This window comes from Columba livia, unplaced genomic scaffold (genome assembly GCF_036013475.1).
Source record: "Columba livia isolate bColLiv1 breed racing homer unplaced genomic scaffold, bColLiv1.pat.W.v2 Scaffold_206, whole genome shotgun sequence".
In the NCBI taxonomy this organism is placed as follows: domain Eukaryota; kingdom Metazoa; phylum Chordata; class Aves; order Columbiformes; family Columbidae; genus Columba; species Columba livia.
This window is the reverse complement of record NW_027043202.1, coordinates 256,932-281,595: the sequence shown is the minus strand read 5'-3', so window position 1 is coordinate 281,595 and position 24,664 is coordinate 256,932. Positions and strand designations below refer to the sequence as shown.

General features: G+C 52.1%; 3 protein-coding genes across 3 annotated transcripts; 1 reads left to right on the top strand and 2 right to left on the bottom strand.

Annotated features, from left to right (window-relative positions):
• Nucleotides 1-611: 611 nt before the first annotated feature.
• Nucleotides 612-1,544, bottom strand: LOC135577989 (olfactory receptor 14A16-like). Its single transcript, XM_065048144.1, has one exon. It carries the CDS (start codon nucleotides 1,542-1,544, stop codon nucleotides 612-614), a length of 933 nt encoding a protein of 310 aa, XP_064904216.1.
• Nucleotides 1,545-13,313: 11,769 nt separating this feature from the next.
• LOC135577988 (olfactory receptor 14J1-like) lies at nucleotides 13,314-18,169 on the top strand (the record flags this gene model as incomplete). The annotated part of the gene is made up of 2 exons (XM_065048143.1): nucleotides 13,314-13,775; nucleotides 17,711-18,169. Coding segments are annotated over 2 exons (921 nt in total), but the record flags the coding sequence as incomplete, so codon positions are not given.
• Nucleotides 18,170-21,436: 3,267 nt separating this feature from the next.
• Nucleotides 21,437-22,318, bottom strand: LOC135577978 (olfactory receptor 14J1-like; the record flags this gene model as incomplete). Its single annotated transcript, XM_065048133.1, has 1 exon — nucleotides 21,437-22,318. A coding segment is annotated over one exon (882 nt), but the record flags the coding sequence as incomplete, so codon positions are not given.
• Nucleotides 22,319-24,664: the final 2,346 nt, after the last annotated feature.

Here is a 24,664-nt window from a genome sequence, read left to right as displayed (position 1 = left end):
TGGTGTCTGAATCTGTGGGACACCTTTGTACTCATATGCTTGAAGACATAAACCATCATGTACTGCCCATAGGAGATCACCTTTGTATCTGGAAAGGCTGTTGTGAGGCCAGCTCTGTCACAGCAGTGCCCATTGCCTGTCCCTGCCTGCGCCCACAGCACTGACACACAGCAGGATGGTGACCAAGCTGCCAGAGCACTCAGGCCTTGCACCCACACCAGGGATGAGAAGGAGAGTGTGGGAGTGGAACCAGAACAGCTCTGGAAGAACAAGCGTTGCTGCTCCCTGGCAGTGCTGCCATGATGGACTCTTTTCCCCTCCTCCCATGAACACAGGAACTGTCCCGTCCCTGCAGTTCCATAAGACCTTGCAGGAAGGATATAGTGAAAAACAAGTCACTAAAGAACCCTTTATTCTTTTTAGAGACAAGGAGAGCACTGCTGCTCATTTAAGAGGAAAACAGTTATAAAAGAAAAGCCAGCAGTGAATTAGAAAGGGGTTGACAACATTATCACAAGAAGAAAACAACCAACAACAACAGAAAATCCAGTTGACAGGCTGGGCTTGTAATTAGCTACATTAAAACTCCTGTATAGAAGAAGATGGCCAGTTTATTGCTTCAGAAAACAGAGGGATATGAGTTTGCACAGGGCATCCTTGAGCTCCTGGTTCCTCATGCTGTAGATGAGGGGGTTCACTGCTGGAGGCACCACTGAGTACAGAACTGACACCACCAGGTCCAGGGATGGGGAGGAAATGGATGAGGGTTTCAGGTCAGCAAATATGCCAGTGCTGAGGAACAGAGAGACCACGGCCAGGTGAGGGAGGCAGGTGGAAAAGGCTTTGTGCCGTCCCTGCTCAGAGGGGATCCTCAGCACGGCCCTCAAGATCTGCACATAGGACACCACAATGAACACAAAACAGCCAAATGCTAAACAGACGCTGACCACAAGAAGCCCAAGTTCCCTGAGGTAGGAGAGTGAGCAGGAGAGCTTGAGGATCTGGGGGATTTCGCAGAAGAACTGGCCCAGGGCATTGCCCTTGCACAGGGGCAGTGAAAATGTATTGGCCGTGTGCAGCAGAGCATTGAGAAACCCAGTGGCCCAGGCAGCTGCTGCCATGTGGACACAAGCTCTGCTGCCCAGGAGGGTCCCGTAGTGCAGGGGTTTGCAGATGGCAACGTAGCGGTCGTAGGACATGACGGTGAGGAGACAATATTCTGCTGTGATCAAGAAGAGAAACAAAAAGAGCTGTGTCGCACATCCCAAGTATGAGATGGCCCTGGAATGCCAGAGGGAATTATTCATGGACTTGGGGAGAATGGTGGAGATGGTGCCCATGTCAAGGAGGGCGAGGTTGAGCAGGAAGAAGTACATGGGGGTGTGGAGGTGCTGGTCCCAGGCTATGGTGGTGATGATGAGGCCGTTGCCCAGGAGGGCAGCCAGGTAGATGCCCAGGAAGAGCCAGAAGTGCAAGAGCTGCAGCTCCCGTGTGTCTGTGAACGGCAGGAGGAGGAACTGGGTGATGGAGCTACTGTTGGACATTTGCTTTTCCTGAGCATGGGGCGCTGTCATGAGGAGAAAAAAGACAGTGAGAAGCCAGGGAAGAGTTCTGCGACAAAAATGATACCAAGTCCCATAGACCCTCCCCTGTCACACACAGACACCCTTTTCTTTTCCTAGGAGAACTTTCTCCAGCACTGTGGCTGGAGCCCTGTTCGGTGCTGGAAAATGTGCAACCAAGAGCAGGGCCTCTGCCCATGGGCTCTCGATAAGTCAGCCCAGCTCTGCAGAAGTGGGGCCACAGGAACAGTGGGGACTGTCCTGGTTCTGCTAACACAGAAGGGCTGTCAGCACTTGCTTTCCCAGTGATAAGGAACAGAGATGGTGAAGGTAGTTTGGGCTTTCCAGGATTTTTACATCTCTCTCCATATTCACTGCAGAGCACCCTCAGCATTTCTGCTGCACTCAGGGAGAACAGAGCGAGTCCTGCGAGACCAGAGGATGCCTGTGGGTCAGTGCAGAGTGAGGGCAGCTGCTCTGTCCCTCTGTCTTGCTCCAGCTGCCCTGGGCTGGCACCTTTCTGAGATGGGGGCTGATCACACTCCCATGTTACCCTGAAAAGCCACCAGGCACTGCTGAGAGCAGAGGGATCCACCTCAGACCATGACAGGTCTCACCCTTTCCTAAGGTCTCAGCACCCAACGTTTAGCCCAGGACACACACAGCTCATTCCCCAGCCCCACAGACTGCATTGCCCACACCCCACAGGTCAGAGCAAAGCTGGGACACGTGTGCACATGGACACACCTGCAGGAAAGGACCCACAAGCTCAGGCTGTGACTCTGCAGCTGAAACTGCCATCCCCAGAGAGCCTGGGAGGTGTTTCCCTGTCCATGTCTCTTCCCTGTCAGTGCTCACAGACCATCCCACCCTCTGTGCCCTCCCCCTGGCCCTACAGATCCTGCCTGTTCACAGGGCACTGCCTGGGGGCATCTTCCTGTTTGCAGGCTGGAAAACAGGACAGGTCAGACTAAGGCTGACGGGTCCAGCCAAGGTGATGCAGGTGCTGTGCACAGGCAGAGGGGTGGGGAAGGGATGTCAGGAGCCTTCTGGCAGATGTACTGATCACTCAGAGTTGCAGTTCAGGAGTCTCAGTGACGTGTTTAAGCATGAGAGCTCATTTTCATTTTACCCTTTCCTGCACCCCCACCCCTTGGGAGAGGAAACTCAAAAGACAGGCTCAGGAAAGCTCCTTATCTGTCTGGCAATCCTTGCATTGATCTTGTCATTGAGGCATCCACCTGGAAAAATGCTGGGGGTGATCTGGAGCTGTGAGCAGCCCTGATCCACACAGCACCCTCTCCACAGCAGAAGGACCCTGTCATTTTGGGTGCCACTCCTTCCCCACACAGCTTCTCCCCACAGCACCGTGGGGCTCTCCCGGGCAGGCTGAGCGCTGACCCTGGCAGGCGGCAGAGTCCCTGCCCGGCACAGCCCTGGGGTGCAGGGACCCTGCTCTGCAGGACAGCCCTGGGCACCCCTGCCTGCACATTTACATTTACACCCCACAGCCACCCTGGGGAGAACGCAGCATTCACGTCTTGTCACTCTGACAGTGCAGAAGGCAATCCCTGCTCTGCAGCACATCCTCTCCTCTGATCAGAGAATCTCTGAGAGCTGTACTTACATCTCTCACAGGCTCTGCAATGTGACAGCTTTCTGAGATCCTACCAAGATTTGCAGATGCAATGCCCTGCAGCCACAGGCTTCATATCTGAAAGGATTTCATTTCCAGTGAACTCTCAGCATCCTCCCAGCCCAGACTGCGTTTCCCTCTCTGTGCCTGTCTCCTGAGCCCTCGGTGCTGCAGGCAGAGCCCTCAGCCCTGCTGCGTGTGCAGAGGAGCTGCTCCTGGGCAGAGCTGTCTCTCTGCAGCGCTGCCGCTGCCATGAGCTCCCTGTGTCCCAGGAGCCCAGCCCAGCCCAGCAGCACAGGAGCAGCCCTTGATGTCCCTTTCTCTGTCCCCTCTGGGCTCCTCCAGGTGTCCCTGGGGATCCAGGGGCACATCCTTTGAAACAACCTGAAGTAATCAGTGATGTTGATTCTCTCTCCTCTGAAGAGACACATCATTGTGTTCTTTGTATTAAACAATGAATTAGTATGAGAATCAACTTTTCTTGTCCCATCATTGGACAGGACACCAGGAATATTACAGCAAAGGATGTAATTCCTCCAAGCCAGGGGAGGAATATCTTCAGTTGAATGAGTTTAGGCATTTTATTCTGGTTTTATACTCCCAGGTATAGAGAGACATTCATCAGTCTCTGGCCATGTCATGTCTGTGCTCTGCAGCAAAGCCTTTGCACACATGGGCTCTTGGACACTTGGTACCAGGTTTCTTGTGGCAGGTCAGAGCTGGGCTGGTGCCACAGCTGGGGTGGCTCAGCCCAGATGTGAGGCAATGTCCTCAGCCAGGGACCTGACTGGGGGAGCTGGAGCTGTCAGTGCTGCAGACAGAGCTGTGACACGGATGGAATGAACTGCCAGGCAGGGTGGCAGGAGTGAGTTCATCTGGTCTGCAAGGACAGCAGCCTCCAAGCACAGCAACAGCCCAGGTCAGAACTCAGTCCAGACCTGTAAGGCAATTGAAGGGCCCCATAATGAGCTGTTACTACTGCAGGAACAGTTAAAGGAGAAACAAAGACACTGTGTGGACACTAATGAATATAATAAGAGGTGAGAATCCCTGTGTCCTCTCGTTCTCCCTCTTCACCAGCAAGGTCTCTGAGATCTCTGTGGCTGGAGTCAGAACAACCAGCAGTGGATGGGGATCAAGTCAGGGGTCACTGGAACTAACACAATCCTCTCCAGTCTATGGGACAGCAGGGGCAGCATCCCAGGAGCTGGGACAGCAGGACGATGTCACAGTGAGGCCACTCTCCCCCATCTTGGAAAGCTCATGGAGACTGGGGGCACTCCCTGACCACTGGCAGCTCTCACACAGTGTGTGCACTTTTCAAAATGGCCAGTGGGTGAGCAGGGGAACTAAGGGCTGTGCCCCAGAGCATGTCCACTGGGACCCCATTTCTGGGTGTCTGGAAGAGAAGGTGACGGGGTTTGCCCAGGGCAGGTTGTGCCTGTCCATCCTCTTTGCTTTCTGTGAGGAAAGGACAGGGTTGTGGACGTGGGGTAACAACAATGGTCTGATACATGAATGTCAGCAAGGCATTCAGTGTCATCTCCTGTAGTATTCTTGTGTCCAAGGTAGGATATTATGGTCTGTGTTAGTGTGTAAGTAGATGGGTAAAAAGCCAACTGACCAAGATGTGTCTGGATCAAGCCTGAGTAATCTGGTCTGACCCTGCTTTGAGCAGGAGGTTGGTCAAGACACCTCCCGAGGTCCCTTTGAGCCTGAATGATGCTGTCCATTCATCCCCTTCATGTTTTCAAATTAGGGAGAACGCTCAAGTTCTCCCAGACCACAGAAGTAATTCACATGAGGTGCAGGGCTGCTTTACAGGTGCCCTCAAAGAGTCCTGACCACATCTTTTCCATCCTTTTTCTTTTGCCCTGAGCCAAGATCTTATTTTTTGTTGTCCTAATGCCTCTCCAGAAAGAACAGCCTGTGTTGTTAACCCTTTCAGAGCAGGTTGCTCAAGAGGTGTCAGCATCCATGTACAGAGTCTGCACATCAGCCAGGCACAAATCCATCATTATAGAAATGGAGACGAAGCACTTGACCAGCTCCTTGCAGCGAGCAATTGGCACAACTTGTCTGCTGAGATTCCAGGGAACACCGGAACTTTAAGAACCGAGAAGTTTTAGTCCTCGCTGAGCATCCTGGTTCATCTCCTGACCCATGTGGTTCTTCAGGCTGTGAAGAGAATCATAACCAGCCATTGGACTGGGCTAGTTCCATTTTACATGGTGCCAAACAGGGCAGATGAAGGGGGCTTATAACTCCAATCTCTGCTGCACGGCTGGGACTTCAGAGATTAGAAATGTAGGGAACAATGTATTGTAAGTGCACACCACATAAAGATTCTGTCTTCCTTTGTGCCTTTTCACTAACCTGGGATCTGTTCCTTGGCTTTCATTGGCTAAAAAGGAAGCAACTTCCACATGCCACCTGTCTCTCACACCAGACAAAGAAAGGAGAAAATGGATGGAAGAGGGATGATTTGGGAGCAATTCTGACCAACAGGTCTATTCTTTCAATTATAAGAAAGGTGGAAGTGAGAGAAAGCACTGTTCCAAGAACTTCATACAAGAGGCCAACTACTGAGATGCAATAAGTATTTTGAGAAGTGAGAATGACTGCTGGGAGGGAAATTAAAGAGCTTTAATTCATCAACATAACCAAGAATACGGAGTATTCTGTTACTGTTACTAGTGACAGCACCACTGTTCACAAACATCTTCAGAGCATCTCCATTATTCCTGGGCTCCAAAGCTCATCCTGCTCAGAGTTTGACAGGATTGCTGCAAACCCCTGTGACCCAAATATCTACAACTGTCTCTGCTCAACAGCCTTTTACCCCAGAAGGGGAAAACTGCCAATGCAGACACCAACCCAGTGCCCAACCTGCCTGGAGAGCCAGGACAGTTGTGCCACACAACAGCAGCCTCTGAGGGAAGCCGGAGGTGATGGAGCTGAAATGGTTTCACCCAAATCATAGAATCATAGAATCATTTAGGCTGGAAAAGACCCTTAAGAACATGAAGTCTAACCATAAGTCAAACATCGCCAAGACCACCACTAAACCATGTCCCAAAGTGACACATCTGCACATCTTTTAAACACCTCCAGCAATGGAAGCTCCAATCCTGAGCTGGCAGGACACCACTGGCTGCAGTTGGACATAAGATACTGGTCATGGCTGTGAGTTCAGCCCTCGCTGGCAGAATGTCTCACACCCTCACTGAGGAGGGCAGGGGGCTGGGAGATGGGAGCACGTTTCAGTTTCCAGATCCCAGCACAGAGCCCAAACCATCCTGCTCTTGGACTGTGGATCCCACTTCCTGAGACGCAAAGCTGGTGGCCTTCTGAGGATAATCATGTTAAAAGGCATGAATAATCCTTCAGGTGTTTGTGTAATTTGTCTAGGAATGTCAGTCGTATATGCTTATATTTACAGATTTGTAAAATAGTACACTGCATCTCTGGTAGCCCCTCTGGCAATGACAATTAAATAGGTATTTGCACTATAAGGCTCCATACCCCATCCACAAGCACACATCTAAGTGGTTCAGATGACCGGTGGTCTGGCAAACGTCACCCTTTGTGTCCCCAGGTGATGGACACTGCTCATGTGCCTCTGCAGAGAGTGGCAGGAGCTGGATCCCCTTCTCGGGACAGACTCCTTCCAGGAGAGACACAGACACAGGGGGAACTCAACAGGGCTTTACGGCATTTCACTGGGCATCAGTTTTGACATATTGGGTGCTTTCCTGTGACTGCCCTTTCTGCACAAATGATCATACAAACACAACCATTTAGTGAGACATGGTCATAAAGGGCTGTTATGGACAAGAAATGTAACCATGAACTCTGGAGAGAGTGAGGAAGTTCATAATAAGCACCAGGAAGAACCAAGAAGCTCGAGGCCTCTTCTGAAGAGCGGGAGGCCTGAGCAGCCATGATTGGCCATTGTAGGTGTGGGAGAGGGTCAGGGCATGTCAGGGAGAAGCAATGAGATGGCTGATGGCTTCAGTGAACCCTTCCAGCCATGTCTGAGCCCAGAAATGGAAAGCAGTTGATGTCTGCAGGTGGAGGAGGAACAGGAGGAAGATCTTCCTGGGAATACGGAAGAAAGGCCTCTCTTGGGCTAATCATGTATGGCAGTGCCATTTGCATGCTGTGGGCATGGCTGTGCCTGGGAGATGGGGAACGGCTGCTGCTGGGGTGGCTGTGCTCAGTCATGGCCCATGAGCTGACCCTGCTCTGCTCCTCTCTTACACTGCCCACACTTGGATGGACCTCAGGAATCATCCATGAACCTGGTGGATCCATGAACCTCCTGCAGTGATGGGTATGGATCCAAACAGAGGATTCAAGCAAGTGTGGGATTGGGACATTGAGGTGACTGGTGACCATTGCCAGGTGTATGAAAGAAGCTGTATGAGTTGTGATTTGCTCACAGGCATTTCCAACTCCACAGAAAAGCAGAGCCTTGCAGTTAAAGCAACAGCACTTGACATAAACACCACCCCCAAAACACAAAACACTCATAATGACCACAGGAAAAGCCTTGAAAAACATTGGAGAAAAATCTACCAGGTCCCAGGGGCCAGGGCTCAGCCATTCTGGTGATGAACAAGCATCAAGGGCTGACATGGCACCAGAGCCACCTCCACATGGTCCTCACCACCTGGAACCAGTGTCTCCAAGTCTTTCCTTCAGCAGCCTCCAGGGACAGGGACCTGCACTGGTTGTTTCCTTCACAGCTGTGTCAGTGATGGCCCTTCATGGGGTCCAAACACCCTCAGAAACTTGGGGTTTGCTTCTATCTTTCACTTCATTGGAGGTTTGTTCAGTTACAGTAGCTGCAGTTCAGAACTACGACACCAGAGGGCTCACTAACATCTAAAAATGCTCTTACAAACCAAGGCTCTGTGCATCATTTTCCTAAAGGCTTCAAGTCTGGTGTGGATGATTAGAGAAATTTCAGGAATAGCCAAACAGAGAGCATTTCCATAATAAACAGCAATAAAGCCAAATTTATTCTATTTCATACCCTGCTCTCCCTTCCCTCCCTTTCCAGAACAGGTGGTATCAGCAGCCTCCAGTTCATATCGATGTGTTGCATCTCCTGATAAAGACTGAATATGTCAGAAAAGTGTGTAACTAAATCACCATGTGAGTGAGGAGACAGGCCAGGACAGCTCAAGAGGAGTCACACTCCTCTGGACCAAGAGGTGGGTGTTCCTGGCAATCTCAGGTGCCACAGCACAGCGATACTTGTGTTCAGGAGCTGGTCAAGTGACCCATCTCCTGTTCTGTAACGGTGTCTGAGTTTGCTCAGGTCACCCCTGACTTGAGCCCCATCCACTGCTGGGTGTTCTCCAGACTCCTGCCTTCAGGAACAAAGTCCCAGGAGACCTTGCTGGTGAAGATGGAGGCAAAGAAGCCATGAAGAACCTCAGTCCCGTCTGATTCTACTCTTATGAAGTTCAGCAGCAGGCCCACGTTCACCCTGTCTATTCTCTTACTGCAAGTGAAGCTCTGTCAGCTCATCTTGCTGCCCTTCCCGTGCAGGTATCAAGTCGAGGGCAGCTTTGTCATCATCCCCACATCCATGGACAAGGTTTTTCAATTCCTCCTTTGCAGCTTCCCCTGCTCCCACCTCCCGTGTGCGGCCTTTTGCCCTGGAGCTCCATCAGTGCAGAGGAGCAGCCTTCACAAGATAATTGCTTCTGTTCATGGGTACTTGGAGAGATCATTCTTGTGCTTGGAGCAGGATGTCCTGTAAGGATTATCAGATTTCCTGAGCTCCTTCACCCTTCAGATCTACTTCCATGTCACCACTTTGCCCACAATCCCCTATTATGTCCAAGTCTTCTCCTCTGGAGCCCACCAGCCTGTGCTCTGCTGCTGGCCTTCCTCCCTCCCCTCTGGTGCCTGGGACCCCACTGTGTCCTGGTCACGACAGCCAAGGTGGACACTGATGTTCACATCCCTCACCAGGGTTTCCTTGTTTCCCAGTTCCAGATCCTGGTGAGAAAAAGCACTGCAGACACCAAGGTCATATCCCATAGGACCCATGTAGATCCCTCAGCAGGCCAAATCCTGCTCTCCTGAAAGCCTGCTCTTGGCCTTGTTCTCATCTCCCAGGAGCCTCAGCTCCACTTTCCCATCCCTGACTGTTCCATCCTGACCAACTCTTTCTGGTTTGTAAGTGTGAAGTCCCACAGGGCACCTCACCCCACTGACTCCTCAGTCACCCGTGTCAAGAAGATGTTGTCAATGGGTTCCAAACCCTCCTGGATGGCCGGTACCTTGGAGATATTGGAATATCTCAGATCTGCCACGAGGACACGGCCTGGAAACATGAGGCTTCTTTCATTTGTCTGAAGGAGGCCTCATCTCATTCCTCTTCCTCATCAGTGAGTCTGTACCTGACGTGCACTCACCACAACTCTGCCCATGTTGTTCTGCCCTCTCATGCTGACTCCTCAACGTTCAGCTGACATTGTCTGTCCATAGGCAGAGCTCCACACATTCCTGCTGGTCTCTCATATGAAGGGAAACTTCAAAGTCCAGACCTTTGGCACTATGAGTATCAGACGCCCAAGGCCCCACAGTTTCTGCAGGAGATGGTATTTGTAGTGCCCTTCAACTCCACATCCTGGTATCTTGGGAGAGACACCCTTATCAGGATAAGCCGTCTGCATGCAAACATTATGAGCTGAACAAATGGAGCTTCAGTCAAGGGAGAGTGCAGACCTTGAGAAAATCTGGTGTTCACCCATCAGAAAGCTCTAAAGATTTAAAAAGGGAAGTGACCAGTTCTGTATCGGGGCAGGAGAACAACCCCATCCATCAGGACAGAGCAGGACCTGACACGCTGAGCAGTGACCCTGAGGAGAAGGGCCTGGGCACTACAAGGTCCCCACACCAGCCCGTGGTGCACGCTCACCATGAACAAGGCAGCTGCACACGGGGCTGCATGAGGAGGAGCGTGGGGACGCAGACACCTGCAGTTCTCATCCCATTCGGTTCAGCACTGGTGTGACCCACACACACGGGTGTGTGCCAGTGTGCGGCTTCCCAGTTTGGAGCAGCAGGGAGGAACTGGAGAGTGCAGGGCTGTGCCAAGGCAGGTTCAGCACCTTGTGCACATGGTGTGGGGTGCTGAGGGACCCGGGCTGCTTTGGCCCAGCAGCGCTGGGGAGGCTGCAGGAGTGCAGGAGTAGCCTGAGAGTGCTTGAAGGGCGGTTTCAGAGATGGTGGAGGTTTTCTGCATAGGGGGAAAGAGCTTGAGAAAGAAATAATGGCCCAAAGTGCAGCTGGGGAGGTCCCGGCTGGACATGAGCAGAAAGGAATGTGATGGAAGGGCAGTGCTGTGGGGGAGCAGGTCAGCAGAGGGAGTCTGCATCAGCCCAAGGCTTTGTGCTTCAAGGACCAGCTGGGGAGGATGGAGAGATCTCAGCAAAGGAAGGAAGATGCTCAGACAAGAGCAAGGTGGGGCAGCAGGGGGGATGTCTCCAGCCTGCAGGGACAGAGGTGCAGGGGATGTCACAGCACAGGACAGGCTGTCGTGGAGATGATCACGGGATGTAAAGAGGCTGAAAGCCTCACCAGACATGAGCTCCTTCTCCCCTTGGCTGTGGCTGTTGTCTGCACCTCTGATGCCTGTGAGGAGACACCTTGTCCTTGCAGCACAGGGGCCTCATGGCCTCCTTGTCCCCAGCCAGGAACCTGGGAGGTGTGGGACCATAGTCCTGCCCTTGGCCTTGCACAGCCCCACATCACACTGTCCCAGGAAGGGCCCTGGGCAACGTGGGAGGGACAGGATCTGACTTCCCAGGGTTGGGGGTCAGGGCTTAGTTCTTTGGTTAATGAAACACATCCAGGTTTACGCAGCATCAGAGAGACCTTTACTTTGCTTTTCCTGACCTGTCATCATTGCCTCCAGTTTTCTGCTCTAACCGAACTCTGGGGTCAGTTCTTCAGCTGTGTCCCTCAGTGGGACCCATTAACATTACAAGAAACTTTGGAGTTTACATCTGACTTTGACTTCTTGAGAAGTTTCTTCAGCTTCCCCTCAGGGTCTGAGGTTCATGGACTCAGCACCAAACCCACCAGAGGGGTCATTAAAGTGCCTGGGGCTCCTCCTGTGCTGCTGAGCTGGGCTGGGCTCCTGGGACACAGGGAGCTCATGGCAGCGGCAGCGCTGCAGAGAGACAGCTCTGCCCAGGAGCAGCTCCTCTGCACACGCAGCAGGGCTGAGGGCTCTGCCTGGGGATCTCAGGAGACGAGCAAGGCAGAGAGAGATTAAAGGTGGTCAGGACTGGAGGATGACTGAGAGCTCACTGGAGGAGAAACCTTTGCAGCCCTTGCCATGGTAAGTCTCTGGGTGCAGGGCAGTGCAGCTGTAGCTCCTGGAGGCAACTCCTGAAACTGGCACAGGCACAGCTTGTGGGGTCTGTAGGGACGCGGCTCTTGTCAGGCCATGTTGAACAGCTGTGAAGCCGGGTGAGCACCCAGGGGTGCCCAGGGCTGTCCTGCAGAGCAGGGTCCCTGCACCCCAGGGCTGTGCCGGGCAGGGACTCTGCCGCCTGCCAGGGTCAGCGCTCAGCCTGCCCGGGAGATCCCATGGCAGCAGCTGTGGGTGGAAGGAGCGACCCCCGGCAGGGCAGGCAGGGAGCTTGTGGGGTTGAAGGGGGCTGTGTGGGTCAGGGCTGCTCAGAGCTCCAGATCCCCCCACAGACATGGCAGAGGGTCCTTCTGAACAACGACATTGATACAGCAACAGCTGCAAGGGAAGGAGTCTGTGCTTCCAGTTTTCCACTCTTGTTCGTCTGGGTGTGCAGTGGGAGATGGGGATTTATTTCTCTCTTTGGAGCAGACACTGAGACCCCAGTTCTCGTCAGGACTGGTCTGAGCTGCTCCTGAGCCCCTGCACACACAGAGCTGTCCCTGGGCAGTGCCAGGAGGTGTGAGCAGGACAGAGCTGAGCACACAGCGGGTGGGACGGGGTCTGTGACACTGACAGGGAGCAGACCAGGGAGAGAGACACAGCTGCAGGCAGCACAGACATGGGCAGGGAGAGGGAGATCGACCAGAAATGCTGGGGATGGGATTCAGGCCCCCCTGCCATACCCTGCAGTGCAGACACATTTCCCAGTGCAACCCCTGGTCTCCTCTCCTCCCCAGCAGACCCTCTGCCCCAAAGCCATGGGGTCCAGGTCACGAGTCTCCACCTCAGCAGCTGGACCTCCAGGTGAAGGGTTCCTGGAACGTGGTACACAAAAAAGGTGCTAAAAGTACTTGCTCTCCAGTGTCACTATGTGAGTGGCAGCAGCACAGCCGGGTCAGTAGAAGGTCCACAGCATGCCCGTCTGCCTTTCTGTCCTTGCTTTATTTTCTGGTAGCTCTGCAGTGTTCTTCCCTGTTTCTCCACCTGTCCCTGGTGCTCTTGCTCTCTGGGATTGGGGTGGGAGTGTGGGTCAGTTTTTGTTCTGACACCAATTCAGTGGATCTTGCCTCACGGGTGTGTTCATGGAAACCAGATGCCGAAGCTGCATTTTAAATTGTGATCAACTGTTTTTCTCAATTGGTAGAAAGAGAGAATGAGCTGAAACATCCCTCCATCAGGGAGGGGGTTTTCCATGAGAAACAGCCTGTTTATTTTCCTTAGAGAAGACTCCCCTAACTTGTCACTGTCCTTTCCTCCTTTCACAGGTCCTCATGCCCACAGGCAGCAAATGTCCAACAGCAGCTCCATCACCCAGTTCCTCCTCCTGCCGTTCACAGACACACGGGAGCTGCAGCTCTTGCACTTCTGGCTCTTCCTGGGCATCTACCTGGCTGCCCTCCTGGGCAACGGCCTCATCATCACCACCATAGCCTGGGACCAGCACCTCCACACCCCCATGTACTTCTTCCTGCTCAACCTCGCCCTCATCGACCTGGGCTCCATCTCCACCATTGTCCCCAAGTCCATGGCCAATTCCCTCTGGGATTCCAGGGCCGTCTCATACTTGGGATGTGCGACACAGCTCTTTTTGTTTCTCTTCTTAATCACAGCAGAGTATTGTCTCCTCACTGTCATGTCGTACGACCGCTACGTTGCCATCTGCAAACCCCTGCACTACGGGACCCTCCTGGGCAGCAGAGCTTGTGTCCACATGGCAGCAGCTGCCTGGGCCACTGGGTTTCTCAATGCTCTGCTGCACACGGCCAATACATTTTCACTGCCCCTGTGCAAGGGCAATGCCCTGGGCCAGTTCTTCTGTGAAATCCCCCAGATCCTCAAGCTCTCCTGCTCACACTCCTACCTCAGGGAACTTGGGCTTATGGTGGTTAGTGCCTGTTTAGTTTTCATGTGTTTTGTTTTCATTGTGGTGTCCTATGTGCAGATCTTTAGGGCCGTGCTGAGGATCCCCTCTGAGCAGGGACGGCACAAAGCCCTTTCCACCTGCCTCCCTCACCTGGCCGTGCTCTCCCTGTTCCTCAGCACTGCCATGTTTGCCCACCTGAAGCCCCCCTCCATTTCTTCCCCATCCCTGGACCTGGTGGTGTCTGTTCTGTACTCTTTGGTGCCTCCAGCAGTGAACCCCCTCATCTACAGTATGAGGAACCAGGAGCTCAAGGATGCCCTGAGGAAACTCATATCTTAGTGTTTTCTGAAGCACTAAACTGCCCATCTGCTTCTACACAGGAGTTTTAATGTAGCTAATTACAGGCTCAACCTGTCATCTGGATTTTCTGTTGTTATTAGTTGTTTTCTTATTGCGACGATGTTTTCAGCCGCTTTCTAATCCACTGACTGCTTTTCTTTTATAGCCACTGGCTGTTTAAATGAGGAACAGTACACTTCTTGTCTCTAAACAAAATAAAGATTCCTGTAGTGACTTGTTTTTCACTATATCCTTCCCGCAAGGCCTTTTTGCATGTTCAGGTACATTTCCTGTGATGGGTGGAAGGGAAAAGAGTCCATCCTGGCAGCCCTGCCAGGGAGCAGCAGCGCTTGTTCTTCCAGAGCTGTTCTGGTTCCACTCCCACACTCTCCTTCTCATCCCTGGTGTTGGCGCAAGGCCTGAGTGCTCTGGCAGCTTGGTCACCGTCCTGCTGTGTGTCAGTGCTGTGGGCGCAGGCAGGGACAGGCAATGGGCACTGCTGTGACAGAGCTGGCCTCAGTAACAGTACTTGCACAAGGTAATGTGATCTTCTTTGGGTGGTGCATGATGGTTTATATCTTCTTGCAATGTTTCTCTCAAGCTTATTCCTACAGAATTGGCCACAGATGAAACACCCGTGTGCAGCTGAACAGTGTGTGTGTGCAGGGCTGGCACACAGCAGTGTCCTCTCACAGCCAGGCTCCTGCCAGAGACCTGCAGGACCAGCAGAGCAGGGGCTGGGCTGTGCCCCTGTGCACTGGACACCCATAGAAGGAGCCTCAGGTCAATCACCATGGACTGGCCCCTCACAACCACCATTTCCATCACTGGCCTCTCACCCCAGCTCAGAGTTCTTTGTCCCTCCATGGAATTACACAGAATGAGTAGGTGAGAGGTTCATGTTTGCATTGCACAGATGAGATGTGACCATGCACATCATGTACGTGAGGTGACATGAACCTGAGTCAGCAAAAACACCATCCTACAATTGCTAACCTAAAATATGTAAATCTTCTCAGTTTTGGTCAGTCTGCTGCTTGAACAAAGATGGAAGTGACATTTTAGACACCTAATCAGAACCTGCAAAGAATACTGTCCTTGCAGCGCAGACACTCTGGATCCTGCACAATTAGCTGAGTCTTGTTCTAACATCTGTCTCAAGACGGTTACATAAAGTGTCCTTTAGCTGAGCTTTGCTCCTTTTACACTCATTATAATACTAAAATACGCATCCCCAGGATGGGAGCCCCAGGCTCAGCCCGGGACCCTCTCTCAACAAGCGTCTGTAGTGGTAAAATGATTATGTAACCAATATGCCAATGTGTAAGCACTTGGCTCTTTAGGACTGCCGGGAGGGTGTGAATGTAGGGATAAGATTTGTATATAATAGATGTTCCTTCTCTATCTGTTGTGCTGGTTTCATTCCAGCACCCAGACTTGCACAACTCTGGAATAAACAAGATCTCATCTCTGGGTGTGGGATTGGCTTTGCACTTGAGGTAGCGAATTCACCATGAGAACCAGGAAGAAGGAAAACAATAAGAAATAAAAGAGGTAGGAGAGGACATAGAAAAGGTTTCAACATTTCACATTCCTGTCAAGAATGCTTCTCCTCTCAGATCTTTAGCAGGAAATAGATTTGATGAGTTTGACAAAACAAGCATAATTTTATCTAGTCAGGTCGTGGCACATATAGGAGGGGGATGGATGGGTGTGGGATTATGATGGCAGTTGAGTCTCCGAAACTCATAATTGAGTGGAAAGACTTAGGCTGTGAAGGGGACAGTGAGGTCAGTTCTGTGTCTGGAGGTGATAGCCCAGCAGCAGGGACATGGCTGGGAAAGAACCTCTGCTCAAGTGCCCACAGGTCTTACCCAGGAAGAGAGACGGGTTGTCATGTCCATCCCACCGGAGGACATGACGGGACATCGGCAGGGACACGGTCGTGTGTGTCAGAGAAGCTGAAAGGCCAGCAGCACTCATGGGATTTAGAAGATCATGGTGAGGTGACTTCTCTCTGGTCAGGTAAAAGACCACAAGAAGCCTAATGGGTTGGGTTCCCTGCATGAAGGGCAGTTTATGAGATGGTTGATCTTTTCTTGATAGTGGGAAGAAGCAGGAAAGAGAAAAAAGAAGTCTACTTGGAAGGTGAGGAATGGATATGAGGAGGAAGAAATGTGACTGGAAGGGCAGTGCTGTGGGGCAAGAGGTGACCCAGAGGGAGCTGGATCAGCCCATGGTTTGTGTTCCAAAGAGCAGCCAGTGAGGCTGCAGAGACATCACTGAAGGTGCAGAAATGCTGGGTGAGAGCAGGTGGGGAAGTGAGATGGGTGTCTGCAGCCTGCAGGGAAAGAGGGGCAGGGGTAGCACCGTGTAGAACAGCCTGTGGTGGAGATGGCAAAGGGCGCTGTAAGGCTGGAAGGGACCCACAGAACCCAGGTCTGTGTCCCCTTGGCCAGGGCAGTTGTCTCTGCCACTGAGGCCCAGGACAAGACATGTTGTCCTCATGGCACTGGGGCCTCGGTGCCTCCTTGCAGCCCCATGGGGAAGCTGGAAGTTGTTGTCCCAGTGTTGTCCTTCCCTGGGCCTTGCACACCCACATCCCACGGTCCCAGGAAGAGCCCTGAGCCGTGTGTGAGGAACAGGATCCCCCTTCCCATTGCCTGGAGGTCATGGCTCCTCCTTTCTGCTTCAGAAAGCAAACCAAGGGGTTTCTGAGCATCAGAGCTGAAGAAAAGACTCAAAGGAGACCTCATGGTGGCTACAGCTTCCTCACAAGGGGAGAAGGAGGGGAAGATACTGATCTCTTCTCTGTGGTGACCAATGGTAGAAACCAAGGGAATGGAAGAAGCATGTGCCAGGGGAGGGTCAGGTTGGACATGAGGAAGAGGTTCTTCCCCCTGAGGTGCTGGACACTGAACAGGCTCCCCAGGTAGGTGTCATGGCCCCAACCTGACAGTGTTCAAGAAGAGACTGGACAACGTCCTCAGACACACGGGGTGACCTGTGGGGTGTCCTGTGCAGGGACAGGAGTTGGACTCCATGATCCGTGTGGGTCCTTCCAACTCAGGACATTCTATGATTCTATGAAACACTAGGTCAAAAGTCCATGTTTTCATTGTGCAGATGAGTTGTAAACATACACATCATGTGCATGTCCAGTGTGTGCATGTGGTGAGATGAACCCAAGTGAACACAAATCCATCAGCTATTCCTTGGGGTGCCATAAAGGTCAGTGGGACAGAGATGGTGTTCAGGGTTCTCTTCCAACCTGTGTTATTGTAGGATTCCATGAATCTTTTCCTTGGAGAGCTCTTTCACGTCAGAATAGACAGAGGAAGGAGAACAAAAGCAGAGGCAGAAGCAGAGATATAAAATGTCCCAGAGTAAATACAGCAGCTCCTCTGAGGAACGTTTCTCCACTCAAACCCGTGATAGGAAATCTATTGGATACATTTGATGAAAGCAGCTTAGTTTGATCTGCTCACACACTGGACCACAAGGAGGGTGATGGTGGGTATAATGCCATGTGGTCACTTGTGTCTCAGGAACTCATAGTCCAGTAGGAACCAATGGCTGTGGAGGGCACTGTGAGGTCACTTCTGCCTCTGCAGGGGATTGGCCAACAGCAGGAACAGGGCTGGGAAAGGACTGTGAGGTCACACACACGAGACGAGCAATCGGGCCCAATCAGCATGGCTGGATGAAAGGCAGGTCCTGCTTGACCACCCTGATCTCTTCTGTGACAAGGTGACCGGCTGAGCAGATGAGGGAAAGTCTGTCGTGGGCAGTGAATCCGCCACACGGGCTGTGGGTGTTGTGTCCTTAGACTGCAGTAAAGCCTTTGACACCGTGTCCCACAGCATCTCCTGGAGAAGCTGCAGCTCGTGGCCTGGATGGTGTATGTGCCATGGGTAAAGAACTGGATGGAGGGCTGCGCCAAAAGAATTGTGGTGAACAGAGGCAAATCCAGTTGGCGTCTGGTCACAAGTGGTGTCCCCAGTGCTCAGTATTTGACTCACTTCTATTTAATCCCTATCAGTGATGTGGATGAGGGAATTGCGTGCACCCTCATTAAGTTTGCAGATGACACCAGGCTGGGTGGGAGTGTTGATCTGCTGGAGGGTGGGAAGGCCATGCAGGGGGATCTGGACCCGCTGGATCATTGGGCTGAGGCCATTTGTATGAGGTTTGACCAGATCAAGGGCCGGGTCCTGCACTTGGGTTACAACATCCCCAGGCAGCGCTACAGGCTCAGGGAAGAGTCGCTGAAAAATTGCGTGGTGGAAAGGGATCTGTGGGTGTTGACTGACAGTAGCTGAACATGAGCCTGTGTGTGCCCAGATGGCCAAAAGGGCCACCAGCATCCTGGCTTGTAAAAGCAATGGTGTGGCCAGCAGGACTAGAGAAGTGATTGTACCGCTGTTCTCAGTGCTGGTGAGGCCACAGCTTCAATCCTGTGTTCAATTTTGGGCCCCTCTGCACAAGAAGGACATTGAGGCACTAGAGAGAGTGCAGAGGAGGTGACGAAGCTGCTGAGGGGCTGGAGCACAAGTGTGGTGAGGAGCAAATGAGGGACCTGGGGGTTCATCCTGGTGAACAGGAGGCTGAGGAGAGACCTCCTCGCTGTCCACAACTACCTGAAAGGAGCTTGGAGCATGGAGGGTGTTGGTCTCTTCTCATGACTAGCAAGTGATAGGACAAGAGGAAATGGCCTCAAATTGTGCCAGGGAAGGTTCAGATTGGATATTACAAAAAAATTCTTCATGGAAAGGGTTGTCAGGCATTGGAACAGGCTGCACAGGGCAGTGGTGGAGTCACCAGCCCTGCAGGGGTTTAAAAGGAGTTTATACGAGGTTCTTAAGGAAGATGGTTTAGTGCTCGAGTCAGGTTACGGTTCAACTCGATGATCCTGAGTGTCTCTTTCACCAGAAACGATTCTATGATTCTGTTATATCAACTGCATAATTCTTCTATCACTTCTTCTCAGTGCTCTTCACGTACCTGCCTCTTTACCTACAGTCCTGAAAGTTTTCTAATTAAGCACACAAGTCTTGAATACCAGATGTAAATGATGGAAGTGACATGGCTCTATCAGGCTGGTCTGATACCTGCCAGTCCAAGGCAAACACCTCAGGTACACGGGGCCTCTCGAGGTTTGCACTGGGTGCTTATAGTGGGACAATGGAGCTCAGCCCGAAAACCTGAGAACATCCCTCAAAACTGAAAACCAAACCAACCCAACAACAACAACAAAAAGAACAAAAATCCCCACACTCCATTTTTTAATCAGATGAAATAATTCAAAATTTCCAATAAAATGTCTGTGGAATTTCTATCCTGCCAAAATATGAATTTTCAGAATGTGTACGGACTGTGGGAGATGAAACGTTGGCCTTTCCCTGTGCTTGCAGTGCCAGGACTCTGTCTATCACTACGTGTATTTAATCCCCTGCACATCCAGGAGTTTCCACCTGTCCTCACCCAGCTCCCCGTGTCTGAACTCATCTCTTCAGAAGCCTGTCTGGACATTTGCACTTTCCATCGCTCCCCAGAGGTTCTTCACCTCTCACTCTTGGCTCATTCAGAGCCTCTCAGCTCTCACTCTGCTTTGAGCTTCAGGCAGGTCAAGTCTTTCAGCAGTTGCTCTCCTACTCCCTACAGGCAACTCTTGAGCTATGGCAATGGACCTCGCTGGAAACTGCTTAATTTAACCACAGAACTGAGAAACATCATTAAGTTCTATTGTGTTTTCTTTTTTTTTCTCCTTTTCTGTTTCCTCTAATTAAAAATTCCCCGGTGCCTGTTTACATCCAGTTCTCTAAGGAAACATGAAGCAATTCCTGCAAAGAAGCTGTAACAATCAGTGCAAACTTCAGTGCAGAATCTGATGTAAAGAAATGTGCTCTAAATCCCAGGGGCCAATGAGCAGAACAGGGAGTTTGGGGAGCTGGTTATAGATTTCCTGCTAACAGTTTGAGCAGAGAAACATTCTTCACAGAACTGCTCTGTTTATTTGACACCTTTGAGGTCTCCTCCTCTGCCTGTATTTTTATTTTCTTGTTCCTCCACCTCTTCCTTCTTCCAAAACGTTTCCAAGGGAAAGATTCCTGGAATCACAGAGCAACTCAGGTGTGAACATCATCTTGTCTCACTGTCCTGCTCAGGGCAGGGTGACCCAGGTGAGGTTGTCCAAGGCCTCTTCCCAGCCTTGCACCATCCACAAAGGAGCTGAAGGTTCACTGTGTCACATCATACAGGGGGAGAATAGAGACGTTCAACAGTGTTGGCCCAAGTGCTGGTCCCTGAGGGATTCCACTGTGTCCCCATCCCTGCACACAGTGAATGCTGCAGGTGAGGCCGCCCCAGCACAGAGCAGCGCGGGACAATCCCCTCCCTGCCTGGCTGGCCGTGCTGTGCTGGCTGCACCCAGGACACGGTCCCTCTTGGTTCCAGGGACGCTGGTGGCTCATGTTCAACTTGCTGTTGACCAGACCCTCAGATCCCTCTCTGCGGAGCTGCTCTGCAGCATCTCATCTCCCAGTCTGTATGTACAGACAGGGTTGGCGTGTCCCAGGTGCAAAATGGCACCCCTGAATATCTGACAGCATTGGCGCTCACTTCTATTCATCTCACCTCACATACATGATGTTCACACTGACATCTCATCTGTACAATGCAAACATTGACTTCTGACCTACTCATTCAGTGTCTTTTCAGGTAAGGACAAAGAACCTCTGTGAACTGGGGTGAGAGGTCCGGGCTGGAAATGAAGGCTGTGAGGAATTAGTCCATGATGATTGGGGCAGATTTGATGGGGTGTCCAGTGCACAGGGGCACAGCCCAGCCCCTGCTCTGCTGGTCCTGCAGGTCTCTGGCAGGAGCCTGGCTGTGAGAGGACACTGCTGTGTGCCAGCCCTGCACACGCACACTGTTCAGCTGTACAATGGTGTTTCATATAAAGGTCACTTTCTTGGGCATGTTCTTGAGATAATTTTTTTAAGAAGACATCAACCTTCAGATCCTGCCCTGAGGAGATCACCTTTCTATCTGGAAAGGCTGTTCTGGGGCCAGCTCTGTCACAGCAGTGCCCATTGCCTGTCCCTGCCTGTGCCCACAGCACTGACACACAGCAGGACGGTGACCAAGCTGCCAGAGCACTCAGGCCTTGCACCAACACCAGGGATGAGAAGGAGAGTGTGGGAGTGGAACCAGAACAGCTCTGGAAGAACAAGTGCTGCTGCTCCCTGGCAGGGCTGCCATGAGAGAGCTCTTTTCCCCTCCTCTCATGAACACAGGAACCATCCCTGGAGCTCTAAAAATGGGCTTGCAGGAAGAATATAGTGATAAACAAGTCACTAAAGAGCTTTTTATTTTGTTTAGAGACAAGGAGAGCACGGCTTCTCATTTACACAGCCAACAGTTATAAAAGAAAATCCAATAGTGAATTAGAAATGGGATGACAACATTATCACAATAAGAAAGCAACTAATAAAATCAAAAAATCCAGATGACAGGCTGGACCTGTAATTAGTTACATTAAAATGCCTATGTAGAACCAGATGGGAAATTTATTGCTTTAGAAAATACTAGGATATGAGTTTCCACAGGGCATCCTTGAGCTCCTGGTTCCTCATGCTGTAGATGAGGGGGTTCACTGCTGGAGGCACCACTGAGTACAGAACAGACACCACCAGGTCCAGGGATGGGGAGGATATGGAGGGGGGCTTCAGGTGGGCAAACATGGCAGTGCTGAGGAACAGGGAGACCACGGCCAGGTGAGGGAGGCAGGTGGAAAAGGCTTTGTGCCGTCCCTGCTCAGAGGGGATCCTCAGCACGGCCCTCAAGATCTGCACATAGGACACCACAATGAACACAAAACAGCCAAATGCTACTAATACACCAACCACAAGCAACCCAAGTTCCCTGAGGTAGGAGTGTGAGCAGGAGAGCTTGAGGATCTGGGGGATTTCACAGAAGAACTGGCCCAGGGCATTGCCATTGCACAGGGGCAGTGAAAATGTATTGGCCGTGTGCAGCAGAGCATTGAGAAACCCAGTGGCCCAGGCAGCTGCTGCCATGTGGACACAAGCTCTGCTGCCCAGGAGGGTCCCGTAGTGCAGGGGTTTGCAGATGGCAACGTAGCGGTCGTAGGACATGATGGTGAGAAGGTAAAACTCTGCTGAAACTAAAAAGACAAACAGAAAGAGTTGTGTAGCACACCCTCCATAGGAAATGACCTTGGTGTCCCACAGAGAGTTGGCCATGGACTTGGGGACAATGGTGGAGATGGAGCCCAGGTCGAGGAGGGCGAGGTTGAGCAGGAAGAAGTACATGGGGGTGTGGAGGTGCTGGTCCCAGGCTATGGTGGTGATGATGAGGCTGTTGCCCAGGAGGGCAGCCAGGTAGATGCCCAGGAAGAGCCAGAAGTGCAAGAGCTGCAGCTCCCGTGTGTCTGTGAACGGCAGGAGGAGGAACTGGGTGATGGAGCTGCTGTTGGACATTTGCTTTTCCTGAGCATGGGGCGCTGTCATGAGGAAAAAAAAGACAGTGAGAAGCCAGGGAAGAGTTCTGCGACAAAAATGATACCAAGTCCCATAGACCCTCCCCTGTCACACACAGACACCCTTTTCTTTTCCTAGGAGAACTTTCTCCAGCACGGTGGCTGCAGCCCTGCTTGGTGCTGGAAAATGTGCAACCAAGAGCAGGGACTCTGCCCATGGGCTCACGTTGAGTCAGCCCAGCTCTGCAGAAGTGGGGCCACAGGAACGGTGGGGACTGTCCTGGTTCTGCTAACACAGAAGGGCTGTCAGCACTTGCTTTCCCAGTGATAGGGAACAGAGATGGTGAAGGTAGTTTGGGCTTTCCAGGTTTTTTTACACCTCCCTCCATATTCATTGCGGAGTGTTGTTGGGTGTCAGAAACCCTCAGCATTTCTGCTGCACTCAAGGAGAACAGAGCGAGTCCTGCGAGACCAGAGGATGCCTGTGGGTCAGTGCAGAGTGAGGGCAGCTGCTCTGTCCCTCTGTCCTGCTCCAGCTGCCCTGGGCTGGCACCTTTCTGAGATGGGGGCTGATCACACTCCCATGTTACCCTGAAAAGCCACCAGGCGCTGCTGAGAGCAGAGGGATCCACCTCAGACCATGACAGCTCTCACCCTTTCCGAAGGTCTCAGCACCCAACGTTTAGCCTAGAACACACACAGCTCATTCCCCAGCCCCACAGACTGCATTGCCCACAGCCCACAGGTCAGAGCAAAGCTGGGACACGTGTGCCCATGGACACACCTGCAGGAAAGGACCCACAAGCTCAGGCTGTGACTCTGCAGCTGAAACTGCCATCCCCAGAGAGCCTGACAGCAAGAACAAGATCCCAACAGCAGTGACCCAGAGCAGGGGAGCAAGAAGGACAATGCGGTGAGGGTGGGTGTGAGAGAGGCCAGGGCAGAGGCAGCCGGGCACTCAGACAGCGTCACCCTTCCCCAGCTGTGCAGCACCTCCCAGACACCAACACTGCCGGGCAGCTGCTCTCAGCCCCTGTGCTCTGCAGAGGAACTGGAGCTCTGGCTGCACAGGAGCTGCTTCATGCCTTGGAGCCCCCGGCCCTGAGGGCAGAGGCTTTGCTGGGTGGGACAGGAGCCCAGGGGGCTGCTCACAGGAGGGATCTGCACTGCAGGGGATCACAGGCACTTTTCTCTCTTCTCCCTCCCATAACAGAGAGGTTTGGTTTCCTCTCATTTCTGATCATTTCCCTGCTGCCTGGAGATTCTCCCCTGGGAGGTGTTTCCCTGTCCATGTCTCTTCCCTGTCAGTGCTCACAGACCATCCCACCCTCTGTGCCCTCCCCCTGGCCCTACAGATCCTGCCTGTTCACAGGGCACTGCCTGGGGGCATCTTCCTGTTTGCAGGCTGGAAAACAGGACAGGTCAGACTAAGGCTGACGGGTCCAGCCAAGGTGATGCAGGTGCTGTGCACAGGCAGAGGGGTGGGGAAGGGATGTCATGAGCCTTCTGGCAGATGTACTGATCACTCAGAGTTGCAGTTCAGGAGTCTCAGTGACTTGTTTAAGCACCACATCTGCATATCTTTTAAACACCTCCCGCAATGGAAGCTCCAATCCTGAGCTGGCAGGACACCACTGGCTGCAGTTGGACATAAGATACTGGTCATGGCTGTGAGTTCAGCCCTCGCTGGCAGAATGTCTCACACCCTCACTGAGGAGGGCAGGGGGCTGGGAGATGGGAGCATGTTTCAGTTTCCCGATCCCAGCACAAAGCCCAAATCATCCTGCCCTTGGACTCTGGATCCCATTTCCTGAGATGTAAAGCTGGTGGCCTTCTGAGGATAATCATGTTAAAGGCATGAATAATCCTTCAGGTGTTTGTGTAACATGTCTAGGAATGTCAGTCGTATATGCTTATATTTACATATCTGTAAAATAGTACTCTGCATCTGTGGTCACCCCTCTGGCAACGACAATTAAATAGGCATTTGCACTATAAGGCTCCGTACCTCATCCACAAGCACACATCTAAGTGGTTCAGATGAAGGGTGTCTGGCAAACGTCACCCTTTGTGTCCCCAGGTGATGGACACTGCTCATGTGCCTCTGCAGAGAGTGGCAGGAGCTGGATCCCCTTCTCGGGACAGACTCCTTCCAGGAGAGACACAGACACAGGGGGAACTCATCAGGGCTTTACGGCATTTCACTCGGCATCAGCTTTGACATATTGGGTGCTGTCCTGTGACTGCCCTTTCTGCACAAATGATCATACAAAGACAACCATTTAGTGAGACATGGTCATAAAGGGGCTGTTAT